Source organism: Grampus griseus, assembly GCF_964374135.1.
Source record: "Grampus griseus genome assembly, chromosome: 4".
NCBI lineage: Eukaryota > Metazoa > Chordata > Mammalia > Artiodactyla > Delphinidae > Grampus > Grampus griseus.
Window position 1 is genome coordinate 29,498,278 of NC_138997.1, and position 16,163 is coordinate 29,514,440.

General features: G+C 34.4%; 1 protein-coding gene across 1 annotated transcript in view; it reads right to left on the reverse strand.

Moving 5' to 3' along the window:
• LRBA (LPS responsive beige-like anchor protein) overlaps window positions 1-16,163 on the reverse strand; it is a 600,745-nt gene that overhangs the window by 555,397 nt on the left and 29,185 nt on the right. The window contains exons 11-13 of the mRNA XM_082652852.1: window positions 2,216-3,277; window positions 1,032-1,207; window positions 23-176 (exon numbers count right to left, since the gene is read on the reverse strand). Of these exons, the coding sequence (XP_082508978.1) occupies window positions 23-176; window positions 1,032-1,207; window positions 2,216-3,277 (1,392 nt within the window). The remainder of the gene's footprint in view (window positions 1-22; window positions 177-1,031; window positions 1,208-2,215; window positions 3,278-16,163) is intronic.

The window sequence follows — 16,163 nt, forward strand, 5'->3', positions numbered from 1 at the left end:
TATATAGTAGTTAAGTCCTTACTGTAGCCGATGTAGCAGCTGAAAGCAATGGCAGTATACCCCCGCAAGCCATGACCATATTGTCCATCACTTGAGAGATGAGATGAATTGTGTTGTGTACAAAGATGACATTATCACTGCTATTCACGAAGTCCATTACTGTCTTTGTTGAATGGCTGTCCAAAGATAAATGATGTTTACTGATAAAGCTAAAAAAAGGAAATCACAGTTTGCCTACTTGAGGGGAGGGAGGATAAGAAGGTGCTTTTGCTTCATCTTGAAAGCTGAGGAAAGATAATGATGCGGCAGGCATTTTGGAGGAGGGTGTATACTTCCTTAGAAGATGTAGGCCATTCCATATCAGCAGTTACTACACATGCCCTTTTTCAGTGCTGAAATGTTAACACTATTCATCTTACACTTAATATAAAAGTTGAACTAAATTATCCTTAACTAGGACCAAAATTAAGAAGTGGCAAAAACTAAGAGGTAAATGGTGCTAAATGTGCTATTAAAAACGATTTTTCTAATAACGTTTTCTTAGACAATGCCATGAAGTGTCCTTAAACAGAATAAGAGTAGTATACAAATAACAATAAACACATTAGGCACTTTTAAAATCATAAATCATACAATGGAGGATAATCTGAAATACACAGACTCTTTATACTAAAAATACAATGGAAAATTAGATGTTTTACATAAATCCCAATTTTCTTTTTTTTACTATTTCTAGAAATAAACCCAGTCAGTAGACCTACATTCAGGCAAATTATATGCTATATTATATGCTGTAAAGTACACAGCAAATTTTTTAAAAGAAAAATTTTCAAGTTTTTATACTCTAAATATGGTACCTCATTTATATGAGAATAAACATTAATTCAATAAAACCCTACCACAGAAATAAGTTATAACCTACTTTTTAAGCAAATGACTGAAATTAATTGCAAAATGTCAACTATATAAATTTCTTTGAAAACAAACACTAAAATTTATATACATCTTCTATAATAAACATATGGACAAACCTTCTCCACATCTGTATGTCTGTTTCTATTGAAAATAATAGATCAGTGAGCAAACGCTGATGCACTTGAGACCATCTGAACTCTGGAATACGGAACATAGATCTGGAATTCCTCCTTTGTCCATTAACTGCATCTGGTGCTGTTCCCTGCCCTGGCTGCTCCTGTTGCCTTGACATCTAATAGAGAAAGTTAAAAAGAATAAAATCAGTTCAACTTCAAAGGTAGACATTAATAACTTAATAGCTTCTATGTAATTCATCTAACAAATACTCACATTTTAAGATACTAAGGGACTAAATCAGAGAAAAATTATCAATGAGTAATAACATTAATACATTTAAAGCAAAGATGTAAAAAATGCGAAATCAGCACAACGCAGCAGTAACTGGCCAGGAACCATGTTAGTATTATCACCAGCTAATGCAACATTTTATAAAGGAATCAAGAAGCTTTTGGTTTTGAACACTGACATAAAAGAAAAGCCATAGCTGGATTATAAATTGGCTAGAATTAAGAAAAAACAATGCGCGTCCGGAGCCTGTGCTCTGCAACGGGAGAGGCCACAGCAGTAGGAGGCCCGCGTACCGCAAAAAAAAAAAAAGAGTTGGAGGAGGAGAAGTAAGAGTTGATTAAAGTGGGAAATGACAACATGCACCCACAGTGGTGTCATGAATCTCTCTGAGACACTGGTAAGGAAGAAAGCTGTGTCTCTGGATCGCACAAAGTCTCCTGTCTCTTAAAAAAGTAAACAGACCTCATGGAACAATTTTAAACCACATACTTTGTATCTAAAATCATACACTGGCAGGTGGTTTTGCAGGAAGGTAGTCCTAGATTCTGCTTAAAAACTAACGTCCTAACTATGACTGGGTCATCAAATAAAGGGTAAAAGTATTTCCAATGTTTGCTTTATGAGCTAAAAATACACTAACACTGAAACTTGAAAGTAGTAACTTTTGATGATACTGTGGTGAAAATAATAATAAAAGCTGCCATTTAACAAACTCATACTGAAAGCCAAACCCTGTGCTAAAGATAATAATCTTCACATTCACTGCATTTATGTAATTGCAAATAGGTTATGAACCAATTCCAAAATAAAATAAAATAAAATCTAAGTCTATACACTTGTCCTATTTCAACTCAATGCAAATACACTTCAAGAAGATAATAAATATAATCACCTCAAGCACAGGCTGATGACGCTGAGATGCTTCCATGTTTGTAGTGGCCTTCAATTCCAATCTCTCAGTATCTGTAGCAACACTGGAAGCATCCAACTTAGCAATCCTCTGCTCAGAAGTAGTAGGAGACTCGAAGGTACTACTATTAGAATCACTATGTAGTTTGGTTTCTCCGGCGAGGTTAGTCTTCTCCCCTACCTCCAGCATCTGACCAACATCTGATTGAACAGTTGCTTGGGAAGCAGTAGTTCCTGGTGAGGTAGCTGAAGACCCTGATGCTGTCATAGTCAAGACTTCAGAATCTTTAGGATCTCGAGTTTCAGTGTCAGTTTGTTTCTTACTTACAGGTTGTTCCTCTTGAAATATTAACTTGTGGTCATTACTAAACATGTCCATTCTTTCATTGGCTTCAGAAGCAGCTGGAGACAAACTGTTATCTTGGAGCTCTGTAGGTAGACTGGCTTCCTCAGTAGGAATACTTTCTACCTTCAGTTCTACATAATCATCATCTTCTTCTTCCTCTACTACAGACTTATCCAATAATTCTGGCACCTCTGAAGCATCCTCTTCTGAAGGAGAACTTATGGAAGCAGTTACTTCATTGACAGTCATTATATCTTTGCCAGTTGTTTTAAAAGAATCAGAGGAAACAGTCACAGCTTCTATTATGTCAGAAGATCCTTCTAAACTCTCTGCATTAGTTGTTTCATTTTTCAGTGTTTCTTCTAAAGGGACTTCATCCAGTAACTCCTGATTTTCTTGCACAGTTGTCCTTTCTTCATTAGATGTATTGTGAGTTTGCAGTTCAACAATGGATGCAGATTCTACTGAACTTGTCTTCCCAATGCTTGACTTTTCATCACTAGTTCTGGTGATATGAGAAGAAGGAGGAGAATCCTTTGTATCTGATTGCTGGGATCCTACTGAAACATTAACATCCCTGCTAATGCCAGAGACTGCTTGAATTGGACTTGAAGAACACTGCCCTATTTCTTCATCAACTTTTCCCTGGTGTTCCCTAAATATATTGGCAAGGTTTTCTTTATGTATTTCAAAAGTGACCTACATGAAAAACATACAAGCAGTCAAAACATGCAAAAAAAAGAAAGAAAGAACAGAGCATACAGAACATAAAAATATTTAATTTTTCAAATATATGGTTTATATAATGCAGTAAGACAGTTTTCCTGTAATATCTTTATTTACAGAATGATAAACAAAAGGTAAGTCAATCACAAAAATCTAAACAGTCAAAAACTTATAGCTAATCTTAATGCTAACAGGTAGCATGGCATCAAACAATAACAAGAATATAGTTATTTAACCTATTCTTAAAGACATATAATGTAGGAAAAGAGTACATTATATTCTACTGACTTCTATAACTTGTACCAGGATCTAAGTATGTACCATTGGGAAGTGCTTTGTGCACTACGTAATATATTGTTTCAAATGCAATGAAAACCCATCTCCCCATGATTTATTCTCAGCAGAGATAAAAAATATCAATTATGTTCACTTCATATATGATGCAAATCACACACTTAGATATTATATATATTATAGCAGCTCTCTATATATTTATTAAGCTACTAAAACTTTCTCTTACTTACTAAGCTAAAGAATATAAATTCTTTTAGCAATGAAATGAAAAGATCCAACCCTTTCCCTAAGGTCAACCATAATTTTCAAAGTTGAACTGATCACAAATGGTCTGAAAGTTCCAGTTCATCCATCCACACAACCATTCATTCCACTTGTATGCTGTATGTAAGAGATTACTATGTATTCAGCACTGTGAACATCCTCATATCATGCTTATTAGACTTTTACCCAAATAAATGGAAAACTTTTACGGTTAAAGTATGAAAGACAGTGCTGTGATTTTCAATGTCAAAAGGTTTATGAATTTCTTATCTCATCAAGCATCATTATATTATAGCCACCATTATGTGACTGCTGCTAGTGAATTTCAATGGGAACACCTCTCAAAAAAATAAAAGTATAATACATGCAGAAGGTATAAGCATAATTATAGTTTATCAATGCTGGAATTGTTTGTTTATGTAACCTATATTATTATAACATATATAGTAAATTGAACCTTTTAGTCAACAAACCTTTATTGAGCCCTAGTATAGGAGGATGGTAGATGATAACAAAAAAAGAAAAGATGATTTTTCATGCCCAAAGATTCACAGGCCTTTTTGAATCACAGATGTGTATACACGTGGATACAAGGCAAACAAAATTATAAATAATGCACAATGTACACAGTTCCTTCCATAGCTATTAACTAGCCTTTGCTCATTACATATGCAGTACATTCTTGCCATAATGTGGTATAGCTAAAGATAAGAATGTTTAGGAAATAAACATTTTCCTAATTTTAAATATGTGGGGAACTTTTTTGAATATTTCAAAATGAAATGCATGTATGCAACACTAAAGAGTAAAATGGCACAATGACATTAACAAAATATCAATTTCTTTTACACCCAGAAGGCTGATATCTTCTTTGAACGATGTTCTTTATTTTAATTGACCAATTCCTCATTTATTCATTCAAGAAAACTTTACTGAACATCTACAGTATGCCAGACACTGTGTGATGAAAAAAAAAATGTTCCTACCTTCATGGTGCTTATACCCTAATGGAGTAGATGAAAAATAAACATGTAAATATATAAGATAATGTCAAGTAATAGTAAGAGGTTTGAAGAAAAAAAGGAGATAGAGAATAACTGAAGATGACAGTCTAGATGGGAGGGTATGTTTTACTAGGGTAACTGGGAAAGGTCTCTGGAGATGTTATGTTTGAACAGAGACAAGAATAAAGTGAGAGAGCAAGTTACATGAATATCATGTAATGAAAAGACTTTCAGGCCGAAGGAAGAACAAATGCAAAGGCCCTGGAGCCAAAATAAGCTCCGTACGTTTGAGAAACAATAAGAACCCAGCACACAGAGACTGTAGGTGATAAAGTCAAAGATGCAGCCATTGGCTAGATCATGATTAGAGAGCAGTACAGACTATGTTAAAGACTGAATTTTATTCTGATACACATGTAATGTATAATACAACAGTCTTATAGAATGAGTTTAGTTTTGAATAATCATTGGGTTTGATTTTATTCAAATTAAGGATTTTTAAAATTTTTATTATAAAATGTATTAATAAACATGAATATATACAATCTATAGGTACAGGTTAAAGAGTAATTTTTTAATCCCATGTTACCCACATCAAGAAACAGAACACTATTACTACCTCACAATTCCCCTATGTGCCCATCCCCAACTGTGCTCCCAATCTCCCCACCCCTATCAAGAGGAAATCAGTATCCTGGCATTTCTATTAACTGTTTCCTACTTGTTTTTTTAATAGTTTTACTACCTAAAAACTAAGAAGCTAAGTATACCATAAACCCAGCTAGTTTTGTAAAAGAAAGGCCAATATTGCCACAACAAAGAAAGGCTCCAAGGAGAAGACAAGCTACACAGAATCTGTGTATTGGAGCCGGCTCCAGCTTCTCTAAGAGGATATATAAGGCTATTTTGGGGAAGTCTATAGGCAAGGTCATTAGGAAACACTGGGAAATATACAGGATAAGAGAATCTATGAGGCCTAGTGGGGGCCAGGTAGTGGGTATTTGGCATAAGTAAGGTCCAAGAAGAAAACTATTTTATATAGTATTGTCCAATTCTAAGCTCACTATTCTACTCTCAGAAGGAGAACAAAGCAGACCACATTTTTGAGGGGTGAAGTGAGAATCTTCAGGTGATCCAGGCAGCAGGACTAGAGAGAACAGGAACTAATCAACACATGGTGAAGACAAGTAGTCATGAGAACATGAGCCCATCTCATGTGTGTAATTTGTCCTCAGGCTTTAAAAAGATGTTACAAAGGCATCTGGCATTTTAATAATAATAGCTCCCCCTATATCTGTATCTTAAGTCAAACTATTCCAGTTTTGATGGACGGTCATATGTCTGCTACACAGCTGCCATTCTGGGACCTCCCTTCACTACAGTCTTGGAGATCCCCTTCATCTTTCTCCTGTTTCCTATATCCCATATCTTCCTCTTTGTTTTATTCTCTCCTTTTGATGCGGTATATCCTCCAGTCTGCTTGAAATTTTTGCGACCTAAAAGTAAATTTATTCTACCTTCATACTTAAAAGTCAGATAAAATTGTAGGTCGGAAAACATTTACCTCCAGAATATGAAAGGTATTTCTTCACTGCCTTCTTACTTCTGTGCTTACTGTTGGGAAGTCTGAGATCTTTCTGATTCCTGATACTTCATACGACTTATTTTGTTCTTTTTCGTGAAATTTTATAAAGTCCTCTCTTGTTCCTAGTGCTTTGAAATTCCACAATGATTCTTGCAACCGGTCTATTCTGATCCACTGTGCTAAATATACCCACTGGGCCCTTCCAGTCTAGTAACAAATATCCGTTGGTTCTGGGAAATTTTCTTGAATACTTTACACCTTCTTCCCCGCTTTTACCCCTGTTCTCCCTTTCCGGGATTTCTATTTTTTGAGATTGCACTGATTGGTCCTCTAATTTTCTTACCATTTCTCTATTTTTCATCCCTTTGTCTTTTGGTTCTACTGCCTGGGAGAGCTCCTCATCTAACTCTTAAACACGTTTTTCATCTCTCTTATGTGATTCTATACTAGTCACTTGACTTCTCTGCTGCTCATATTTTTCCTCTCTAAAATGGGTAGTACAAGGGTAAATACAGATCTAGAAGATTTCATATTTTAAATTTTCCCTGGTGCAAAAAGGGAAAGAAAACTCCCTGTCTCCTCTTTAGCATTTCCTTTAGAAAACCTCAAGTTGGAAATACTTTCTCTGGTAACTGGAGACGTATGTAAATCTTTTTAAAAGATAATAAGCCTCTTTCTAGTTTAGCATCCCTAGGATATCTTTCCTGGGGGCACTGGAGACATTTCTTTCAAACGTGAACATCAAGAATGATGGTGCCCTGTCTCCTGTCTCAGTGAGAGTTTCAGCTTATGTGCTTGGCTCCAAGATATAACCTCTGAACATCCGAAAAACTACTCAGAATAATTCTGGATGATCACAGACATGTGGAAATAAGACTGAATCAATTACATTTAAATAATGAAAGATGAGGACTTCCCTGGTGGCGCAGTGGTTAAGAATCTGCCTGCCAATGCAGGGGACATGGGTTCGAGCCCTGGTCCGGGTAGATCCCACATGCCACAGAGCAACTAAGTCCGTGCGCCACAACTACTGAGCCCACGTGCCACAGCTACTGAGGCCCACATGCCCTAGAGCCTGGGCTCCACAACAAGAGAAGCCACCACAATGAGAAGCCCAAGCAGCACAACAAAGAGTAGCCCCTGCTCGCTGCAACTAAAGAAAGCCCGTGCACAGCAACGAAGACCCAACGCAGCAAAAAATAAAATAAATAAGTAAATTTATAAATAATAATAATAATGAAAGATGAAACAGGGGCATTAAGTGAAAAGAATCACAAACGTTTTAACAATGTAAGTGTATTCTGAGCCAACATCACAAAGTACAAAGTGATAGAAACAGACAGAATCATTGCAAATGTCTGGAAAAACACATAAGTAAAAATCAACAAAGTTTGAAGCAGCAGAATGCGAATAAAAAATTAAAACTTTTAGTGATTGAAATTAAAAATAAATCCAAATAAACTGAGACACTGGATAATTAGTAGAGTAAGGATAAGTTTTCATCCTATGACAAGACCAAGTGATACTCCTAATGTGAGGGGGGACTGCCACCTCCCTAGTTCAACTAATATAACTATCACAAAAGAAAGTTATCAGCAAAAACACTGCAATCCATTTCAAAACCAAGTATGCTCCTATACTAAAGAGCACTGTTTTGAAGAATGAATAAAATAGACTTGAAACTGAAGAGTTAGAACCTACATTACTGCCACTATAAAACTTATCCAGGATGTTAAAACAGTACAGTAAAATTTCAAAATCCTATGACTATTCCTGCCCAATGTATTTTTATGATGAATGTCAATCATCATCCTAAAATGGTGTACAACAGGGATTTAATGGACATTTCCAAAGCTTACATCTAAATACTACTATATATATATATTTTTTTCTTATTAGGTAATAGGATACAAACTTAACAGAAAAAAATGTGAAAATGGTAAGAGTCCTAAAAAAATTCATTCACACTTTTATGTTAATGCTTTTATTAAGGTTACTAACGTAGTGGTATCATAGAACAAAAGTTTTATAACACCTTACTGTAGCAATAGCATATAGTCAATTATATAGAACTGATCTTTCTTGCGGATTATAAACAATCTGAGGAACTCCTCCTGGATTTTCATGTCCCCTTCAGGGCCAACAGAAGATACATATTTTTGCTATCACAAACTCTCTCTTAAAGATTTGTTTCCATGATGCTCTTACTAGTATTCACTTAAGTTACAACTTCCATGACTGTCATCATAGTTAGTCTTTCAACCATTTGATAAGAGACCATTCATTCTAAAGGTGAAATATAGGTACGTGTAATATATTTCTTTCTCAATTCTAACTACATTCATAACCAGCAGACAAACTTTCAACTGTCCATTGGAAAAGATAGGTTAAAAGGTAGTATTTAACATTAATTTTTCAAGCACAAGAAGATGGTTTCTATAATACATATTTCAATTCAAAGCAATGTACAGTTTCATAAAGTACATTCTTAATGTGCCACAAGGAATATATTTCCTTTTGTGATAAACAGATTTGCAGTCAAATCTGTACCAAAATAGTGCTTTGTCTTTCCTAAGCAAACCAACTCTTTCCTTTGTAAATATGAATATTAGAAGTGCTTTCACATTTTTGAAGTTGATTTTTAAATCTCCTTTTAATTTACTCCAATAGTCGAAAAGCTAAATGGCAACTGAGTAATTATCACTGTTGTTATTTTTTTGATACCGTTCTCCTAAAGGTATTTGTGACTGATAATTCCTAATTACCAGATACTGTTCTAAATTATTCAGCTAAAAGACTAGTTATTAATGTTCACAATCACTAGATAGCTAATCTATAGCTGTTTGTAATGTTTGGAAAGTACTTCTATAAACTACTAAAGATACTCATAAGCTAATAACTATAACATTTCTTCAGCCATTACTTTCAACTTAATTGACATTCAAATTTACTGATTAGGAGATAAAAGATGAATGCAATATATCAAGAGATTAACATTATTAATCCATGTATTAAAAAATTTAACCTGTAAAATTTAGACTTTTAAATGTTAGCAATGTTTAGGAACTGGCTTTCTTTTTGGAAGTAAATATATCTCTTTCATTGTATGTTATTTTCCTTTGGAAATACCAGCTGTATATGATATGCTAACTTCTAATTCTTAGGTTACCAAGTTTTCCACAGTTGATAAATAAGATATATTTTTCTTTGAAAATAGCTGAGGAACTTTCCTGGTGGTGCAAGTGGATGGGACTCCGCGCTCCCAATGCAGGGGGCCCGGGTTCAATCCCTGGTCAGAGAACTAGATCCCACATGCATGCTGCAACTAAGAGTTCGCATGCCACAACTAAGGAGCCCACCTGCCACAACTAAGAGCTGGTGCAACCAAATAAACAAATATTAAAAAAAATAAAAATAAAAATTGCTGAATCTTCCCATATGGGAATATCAATAAGCATAGCTCAAAATGATCACCACCACACAACAGGAGATATTTTACAGAGACTCTGTTGCAACAGCTTACAACAATAATGGTATAAAAGATATAACAGTTAAAATCAAATTATAAATATTTATCAGCTTACACATATTTACTGATCTATTTTATGCAAAGTACCCTGGTTACAAATCTAAATGTTCTGGTGAAACCTAAGCACTTAAATGCTACCCTAATACAACCTGACTGGAGGGATATTAAGCATATAGCCTAGGTTATCCTAAGAAAACTGCCTAAAATAATTAGTTATGAAGACAACATTATACATTCGATAACAAAGGACAAAGAGAAACAATCCCGTGAGGAAAACAAGTCACATATGTAATAAGCGCTACACACTCATCATGTAATAAGCTCAAAAACATTTTTTGAATAAGTAGTATACTTTGCATTCAGAACACATTACCTCAAAATATGGCACATTGGCACACTATTTTAAGATGAAGGAATTTGAGAAACAGTAGGTATAGAAAAGACTCTCTGACCTTTTCATCCTCCCCGAAGCAAATCATAGAAACACCAGGTTCTACAAGGTCTCTCTCATCTCCCCCTTCTCCTTGAAGCTTCTTATGTGAGAGGTGCCTATAGCCCAGAGGAAAAGAGCACCCTTATCTCAAAGACAGAAGTATGCTGAGAGGAATCGGAATAAACAGGCCTTGATGATTTTCCCCCAGTTTACTACTCTTAGTTCATACCCTTTGTCCTTCCACGCTTTTCCACGACTTTCCACCCTTCATCAAACCTAGTACAAGAACGCTCAGGCTTAACCATTTCTTTGGGTCTTCACTTCCTTATGAAGACTCCCATTTCACGTAAAACATATTAAATAAATGCACATGCTTTTCTCCTAATAATCTCTCTTTGTTAGTTTAATTTTCATGTCCTGCCAGGGACCTTAAGACAGGAAAAGGAAAAGGAAAAGTTTTTCTCCTCTACAATTCACATGATTTTTTTTCATTTATTTATTTATTTATTTTTGGCTGCGTTGGGTCTTCGTTGCTGTGTGTGGGCTTTCTCTAGTTGCAGTGAGCGGGGACTACTCTTTGTCAACGCAGTGTGCTGACTTCTCCTTGTGGTGGCTTCTCCTGCTGCAGAGCACAGGCTCTAGACACACAGGCCCACTAGTTGTGGCACACAGGCTCAGTAGTTGTGGCTCGCAGGCTCTAGAGCTGCAGGCTCGGTAGTTGTGGTGCATGGGCTTAGTTGCTCTGCGGCAGGTGGGATCTTCCCAGACCAGGGCTCGAACCCGTGTCTCCTGCATTGGCAGGTGGATTCTTAACCACTGCGCCACCAGGAAAGTCCTACAATTCACATGATTTAAATATAAAACAGTATATAGTGTAAAAGTCTCCCTCCCACCACTGGTCCTCACCTGTACAATTCCCCAACAATCAGGTAATCAGTTATTAATTTCTTATGTATCATTCCAGAGTATTTTTGTGCATATACATACAAATACAAATTCTCACTTTCCCACTTTTTTAACTCACTAATATCCACTATACACACTGTTCCACAGTTTCTTTTGTCACTTAATATATCTTAGTGAACTATCTCAGGATAGTTTTAATTTACAGTCCCTTACGAAGTGTCTTTTCATAAATCTAAAGTACTTTTTACTTAGTTTTCTATGGGTTGTTTGATCATGGTTTTCATTCATTTTTCTATTAGTTTGTCTTTTCGTATCTATTTCTAGGAGCACTTTATATATTAGGAATGTTATCTTTGCTCTGGTCCTAAACAGTTTTCCCAAATTTGTCATTTGCCTTTTGACTTTTGCTTATGGTATTGTTTGGTTTTTGGTCACAAAGGATTTTATATGTTTTAATATAGTAAAAAAAATAGTCTTTTTTTCTCTTTAATGGTTCTAGATTCTAAATTATACTTGGAAAATTCTTACACACTCCAAGGTTACAGAAGAATTATCTGTGTTTTCTTCAAGTACTTTTGTTTCTCCCTCCACCCCCATCACAGCCCATTTAATTGATCCATAGGTTAAATTTCTTCGTACTCCAACTTTTTTTCCCCCTAGATGAATCTTCTATTATCCCAACAATATTTATGGACTACTTCAAGTTTTCCCTTTATAATGTACTAAAGTCTTATATGGAACTTTGTATATTTCTGGACTTTCTCTTCTACTCCCCTGGTCAGACTATCTCTTCATGTGTCAATACTACATTTTTTAAATTACTGACATTTGGTAATGTATTTTAGTATTCAGTAGAGTTAGTCCCCCTCACTGATCTTTACAGAGTCTTCCTGGATGTTTTTACTTGTTTATTTTGTCTTACATTTCCTTAATAATTAGTTTACTCTGTTTTTTCTCCACCAAAAGAAAAAATGATTAATTAGTATTTTCCTGGGATTTCATTAACTTTATAAAATAACCTAAAGAAATGTTAATTTATTATAACTTTATGATGTTGAGTCTTCCTATTCTAGGAAGTATGTTTTTCCATTTGTTCATGCCTTTTGTGTGCCCTTTGGGAATGTTTTAAAGACCTTTTCAAGTAATTGAAAGTGTAATTTAGAGATATATACAAGATACTACTGGCAGTATACAGAAATTACTTAATTGTACCTAGAAATAAATGGAAGTACCGAGAAGATGCTGACATTTAAGTTTGGTCTTCATTAATGATTACTCATATGGAGGAAACAAAAGGATTAAGAGCAAGGGGAGATGCCACGCAGAAGGAATTTAAGAAGGTATGTGTAAGAATGGATGGTGAAAGAACATGGTTCATTTAAGACACTGAAGTTATTTGGTAAAGCAGTAACATTAAAGCATTTCTAGGAGTGACGAGCAATAAAAATAGTGTAAGCAGTGTCAATGGCAAGGAAGTAACAGACTACTAAAGGCTTTGGGAACCATGAGAAGGAATCAAAATTTTATCATACAGGTAAGGGCAAGCTTTATTTATTCACTGCTTAAAAGGCAACGCAGCCAAATAAATTAAAAAAAATTCTTTTTAGAAGGCAACTCTGTGATTTAACACAGACAAATTACAAAGTTATTTTCTAATGAATTTGACTTGTAAATCCTACTATTCCACTTATATGTAGCTTAAAATAAACCCACTACAAAAAAAAATAATGAAAAACAAAAAATGGGACATACCTATATACAAACTGCCAAGGAAGGGAAAAAAACAAATTTAAAAGTAATACAATTGTATTTTTGTTTACATTGACAAACACTCTCTCCGGAACCAAATTTTAGTAAGGTTGCTCTGAATCCTCGTCTCACCTGGGCCCTCTGTCCTCGTCAGACCTACAGCTCTGAGTTTCAGCAAGAATCCTAGGTCAGTTTAGAGAGAATCCCCCATCCTCAATATCTGTTCACACTGACATCTGATCAGTTCCTCATTCCCCACCATCTCCCAGGTGATATCTAATCAGCCTGGCCTGTCTTCAGCAAGAATCCTGTTGAAGTCCGGTTAACCAGAATCTCCCCCACCCCACATGTTTCCTCTTATTAAATTTCCATCTACTGAAGCCCTTCCCCCCATTCCTACCTTGTTCCGTGGCTATAAAATCCCCATTTCTCCTTGCTGTATTCAGAATTAAGCCAATCTCTACACTCAGGTCTTTTTTTCCCCTATTACAAGAGTTCCTGAATAAAATCTAATTTTACTAATTTAACTATTGTCTGACTCTGGTTCTCTTCAACTACATTTTAAATTAATTTCAATGTATTTTTTAAAAATTACCTCCACTAATTTTTCTGAACAGAGTTTTAGAGAAATCCAGAATATAAAAAGCAAATTAATTCACTCAATTATTTCTTCCTAGAATTTTAAGTGGTCTGATATTCAGATGTTACATCAAAGTTGCAACTTTTGGTCTGAAGCTCACCCCTTTTAGTAAGCAATGCTAGTAAATATAAAAACAAACTTTATTCTTTCATAAAATGATTTTTGAACGACACTTCCTTATTAACACCAAGTGAGGATGCAATTTAAAGAAAGCCTTCCAACCAACTTAGTATTCTCTTAATCTCTATAAATCATACTAACACATGGAAACATTCTAGAATTAATTTAAAAGAAATTTACTTAAAGCAATATTCTTCCCTCCAACTTCTTTAAAGTATGAAAACTTCCATCTAATCAATAATTGTTCCCTATTCCACAACATGCCTAAAAATATACACGTAATAAATACTAAGTTAAGCTCATTTTGATGGGCAATACCAGATATGTTTTTAAATACTTGCACAACAGCTGAGATATACAGAATGCTTAGTGTACACTATTTTAAGCATCTGGCATATATTGAGACAATCTTCAGAGCAACCCTAAAAAGACAGGTAGCATAACCCTCATTTTATATGCATGAAGATAGGAAGCACAGTGACATAAAATAGTATCACACAGCTACTAACTTACTAATCTTTTCGTTTTTACAAAGATTAATCTTGACCAATTTTATTTTCTTAAGAACAATCCAGACAGGTACTCTTGTGCAAAGCTAGAATATAAATTCATACACAAGTTTTTAGATAGCAACTTAGCAATACCTACTAAAACTTTTAAAAACATGTGCAGACTCCTAATCGAACCTTAGGAATTTATCCTACAAAATAAGAGACAGTTATACAGGCGCAGGCTCATCACTGCTCAAAAACAAGGGAAAATTAAACTATAGTGCATATGCAATACACTATAATACAACTCAACAGATTTTTAAAATATCACCTCCACCAATTTTTCCAATAAAATTTTGTAGAATGCCAGAATATGAAGAGTAAACTTGAATCATTTATTCAATCATTCCTTCCTAGAACTACATGTGGTCTGATAGCATTCAGACATTACATCAAAGCTGCAGCTTTTGTTCTTAACTTTACTTCTCCCATAATATTATGCAATATACATATACCTAATAATATGCAGCCATTAAATTCATGTAAGAAGTGTATCATTAATTGAAAGAGTACTGTAAAATAACAAGTATTATAGTTTTATAAGAAAATAATTATATGTATGTGTATATTTATATACAGAAGACTGTAAAGTCTTGCACCAAAATATTAAGTCATGCACAAGTGATTGGATAAGAGGTGATTTCTGGATTTTGTGCGTATACATTTGCAGTAGGTTCCACATTTCCTACAATGAGCACATATAATTGTACAAATAAAAAAACAATAAATACTATTTGTTTAAAAAGTCTGAAGCCAACGAATACTTTAGCAATTAAGTATAAAATACTGACAATCCATGAAATATGAAAATTTTATAACTCTTGAAATTTCTTACAAGAATATGTAGCTTTTAATTTTATTACATAGACACCATAAACTCACACATACAAATACATGCATGTTTATATTTGCCAGTTTATACCTTGTGATTTTTTAAAATACTTTTAAGAAACCACTTAGTGAATTCTAACAAAACTGATTTCCACATGCTTTTTACCCAACCTAAACTGTACTTTCTTCTTATATAAAATGACTGACATTTATGTTTAAGCCATTTCATCAGGCTGTTAACAGCAAATAAATCTAAAGATAATTTAAATAATCCAAGATAACTAAATACTTTACCCCAAATTTATCATCTGGGGAGAAAAATCTACGTCATATCATATCTTTAAGTCAAGTGAAAAAAACTTTTACTTGTTGATTATTTTAAGTCATAGATTGATTCTACCTTGGCAATATAGGCCGCCTAGACAAAACACAGTTTTAGTTTTATTGTTTAGAAAAAAATGTTTTTGGATAGTTCTTACAATTCAGAATATATTAAATGCCTTAATCTAAATTTCAATTAAAGAGTAGAAGCATTTTAGCGTACCAAGTGAAAACAGTATTATTTAATTACTCAAGATAATGTTCAATTTGAAGCATTAAAAAAAGGTAAAGAAAAAGAGGAATAATAAAAACCTAGAAAACACACCAAGTACAGTTACACTAGAAGAGCCCATTACTGCTTATAAAACCTAGTTCAGCTGTTGGAGGAGAGGGATACAGTGACAAACAGCTTCCCTGCTACAAAGGTGGCAGGATATCTATCAAACTGGACAATAAAATTGCAATTGAGTTTCTTTGGCTTTTTATAGCAGCTACATGTATCCTGATGTAACTCTGCAAAAGCTATCCAATTCTGCAATGTTAGTTTTTTACACACCAGTTCTTTATGAAGAACCATGTTATAAATCTGTGATACTAAGATTTTAAATGACTGCAAACAGGAAAAAATATAC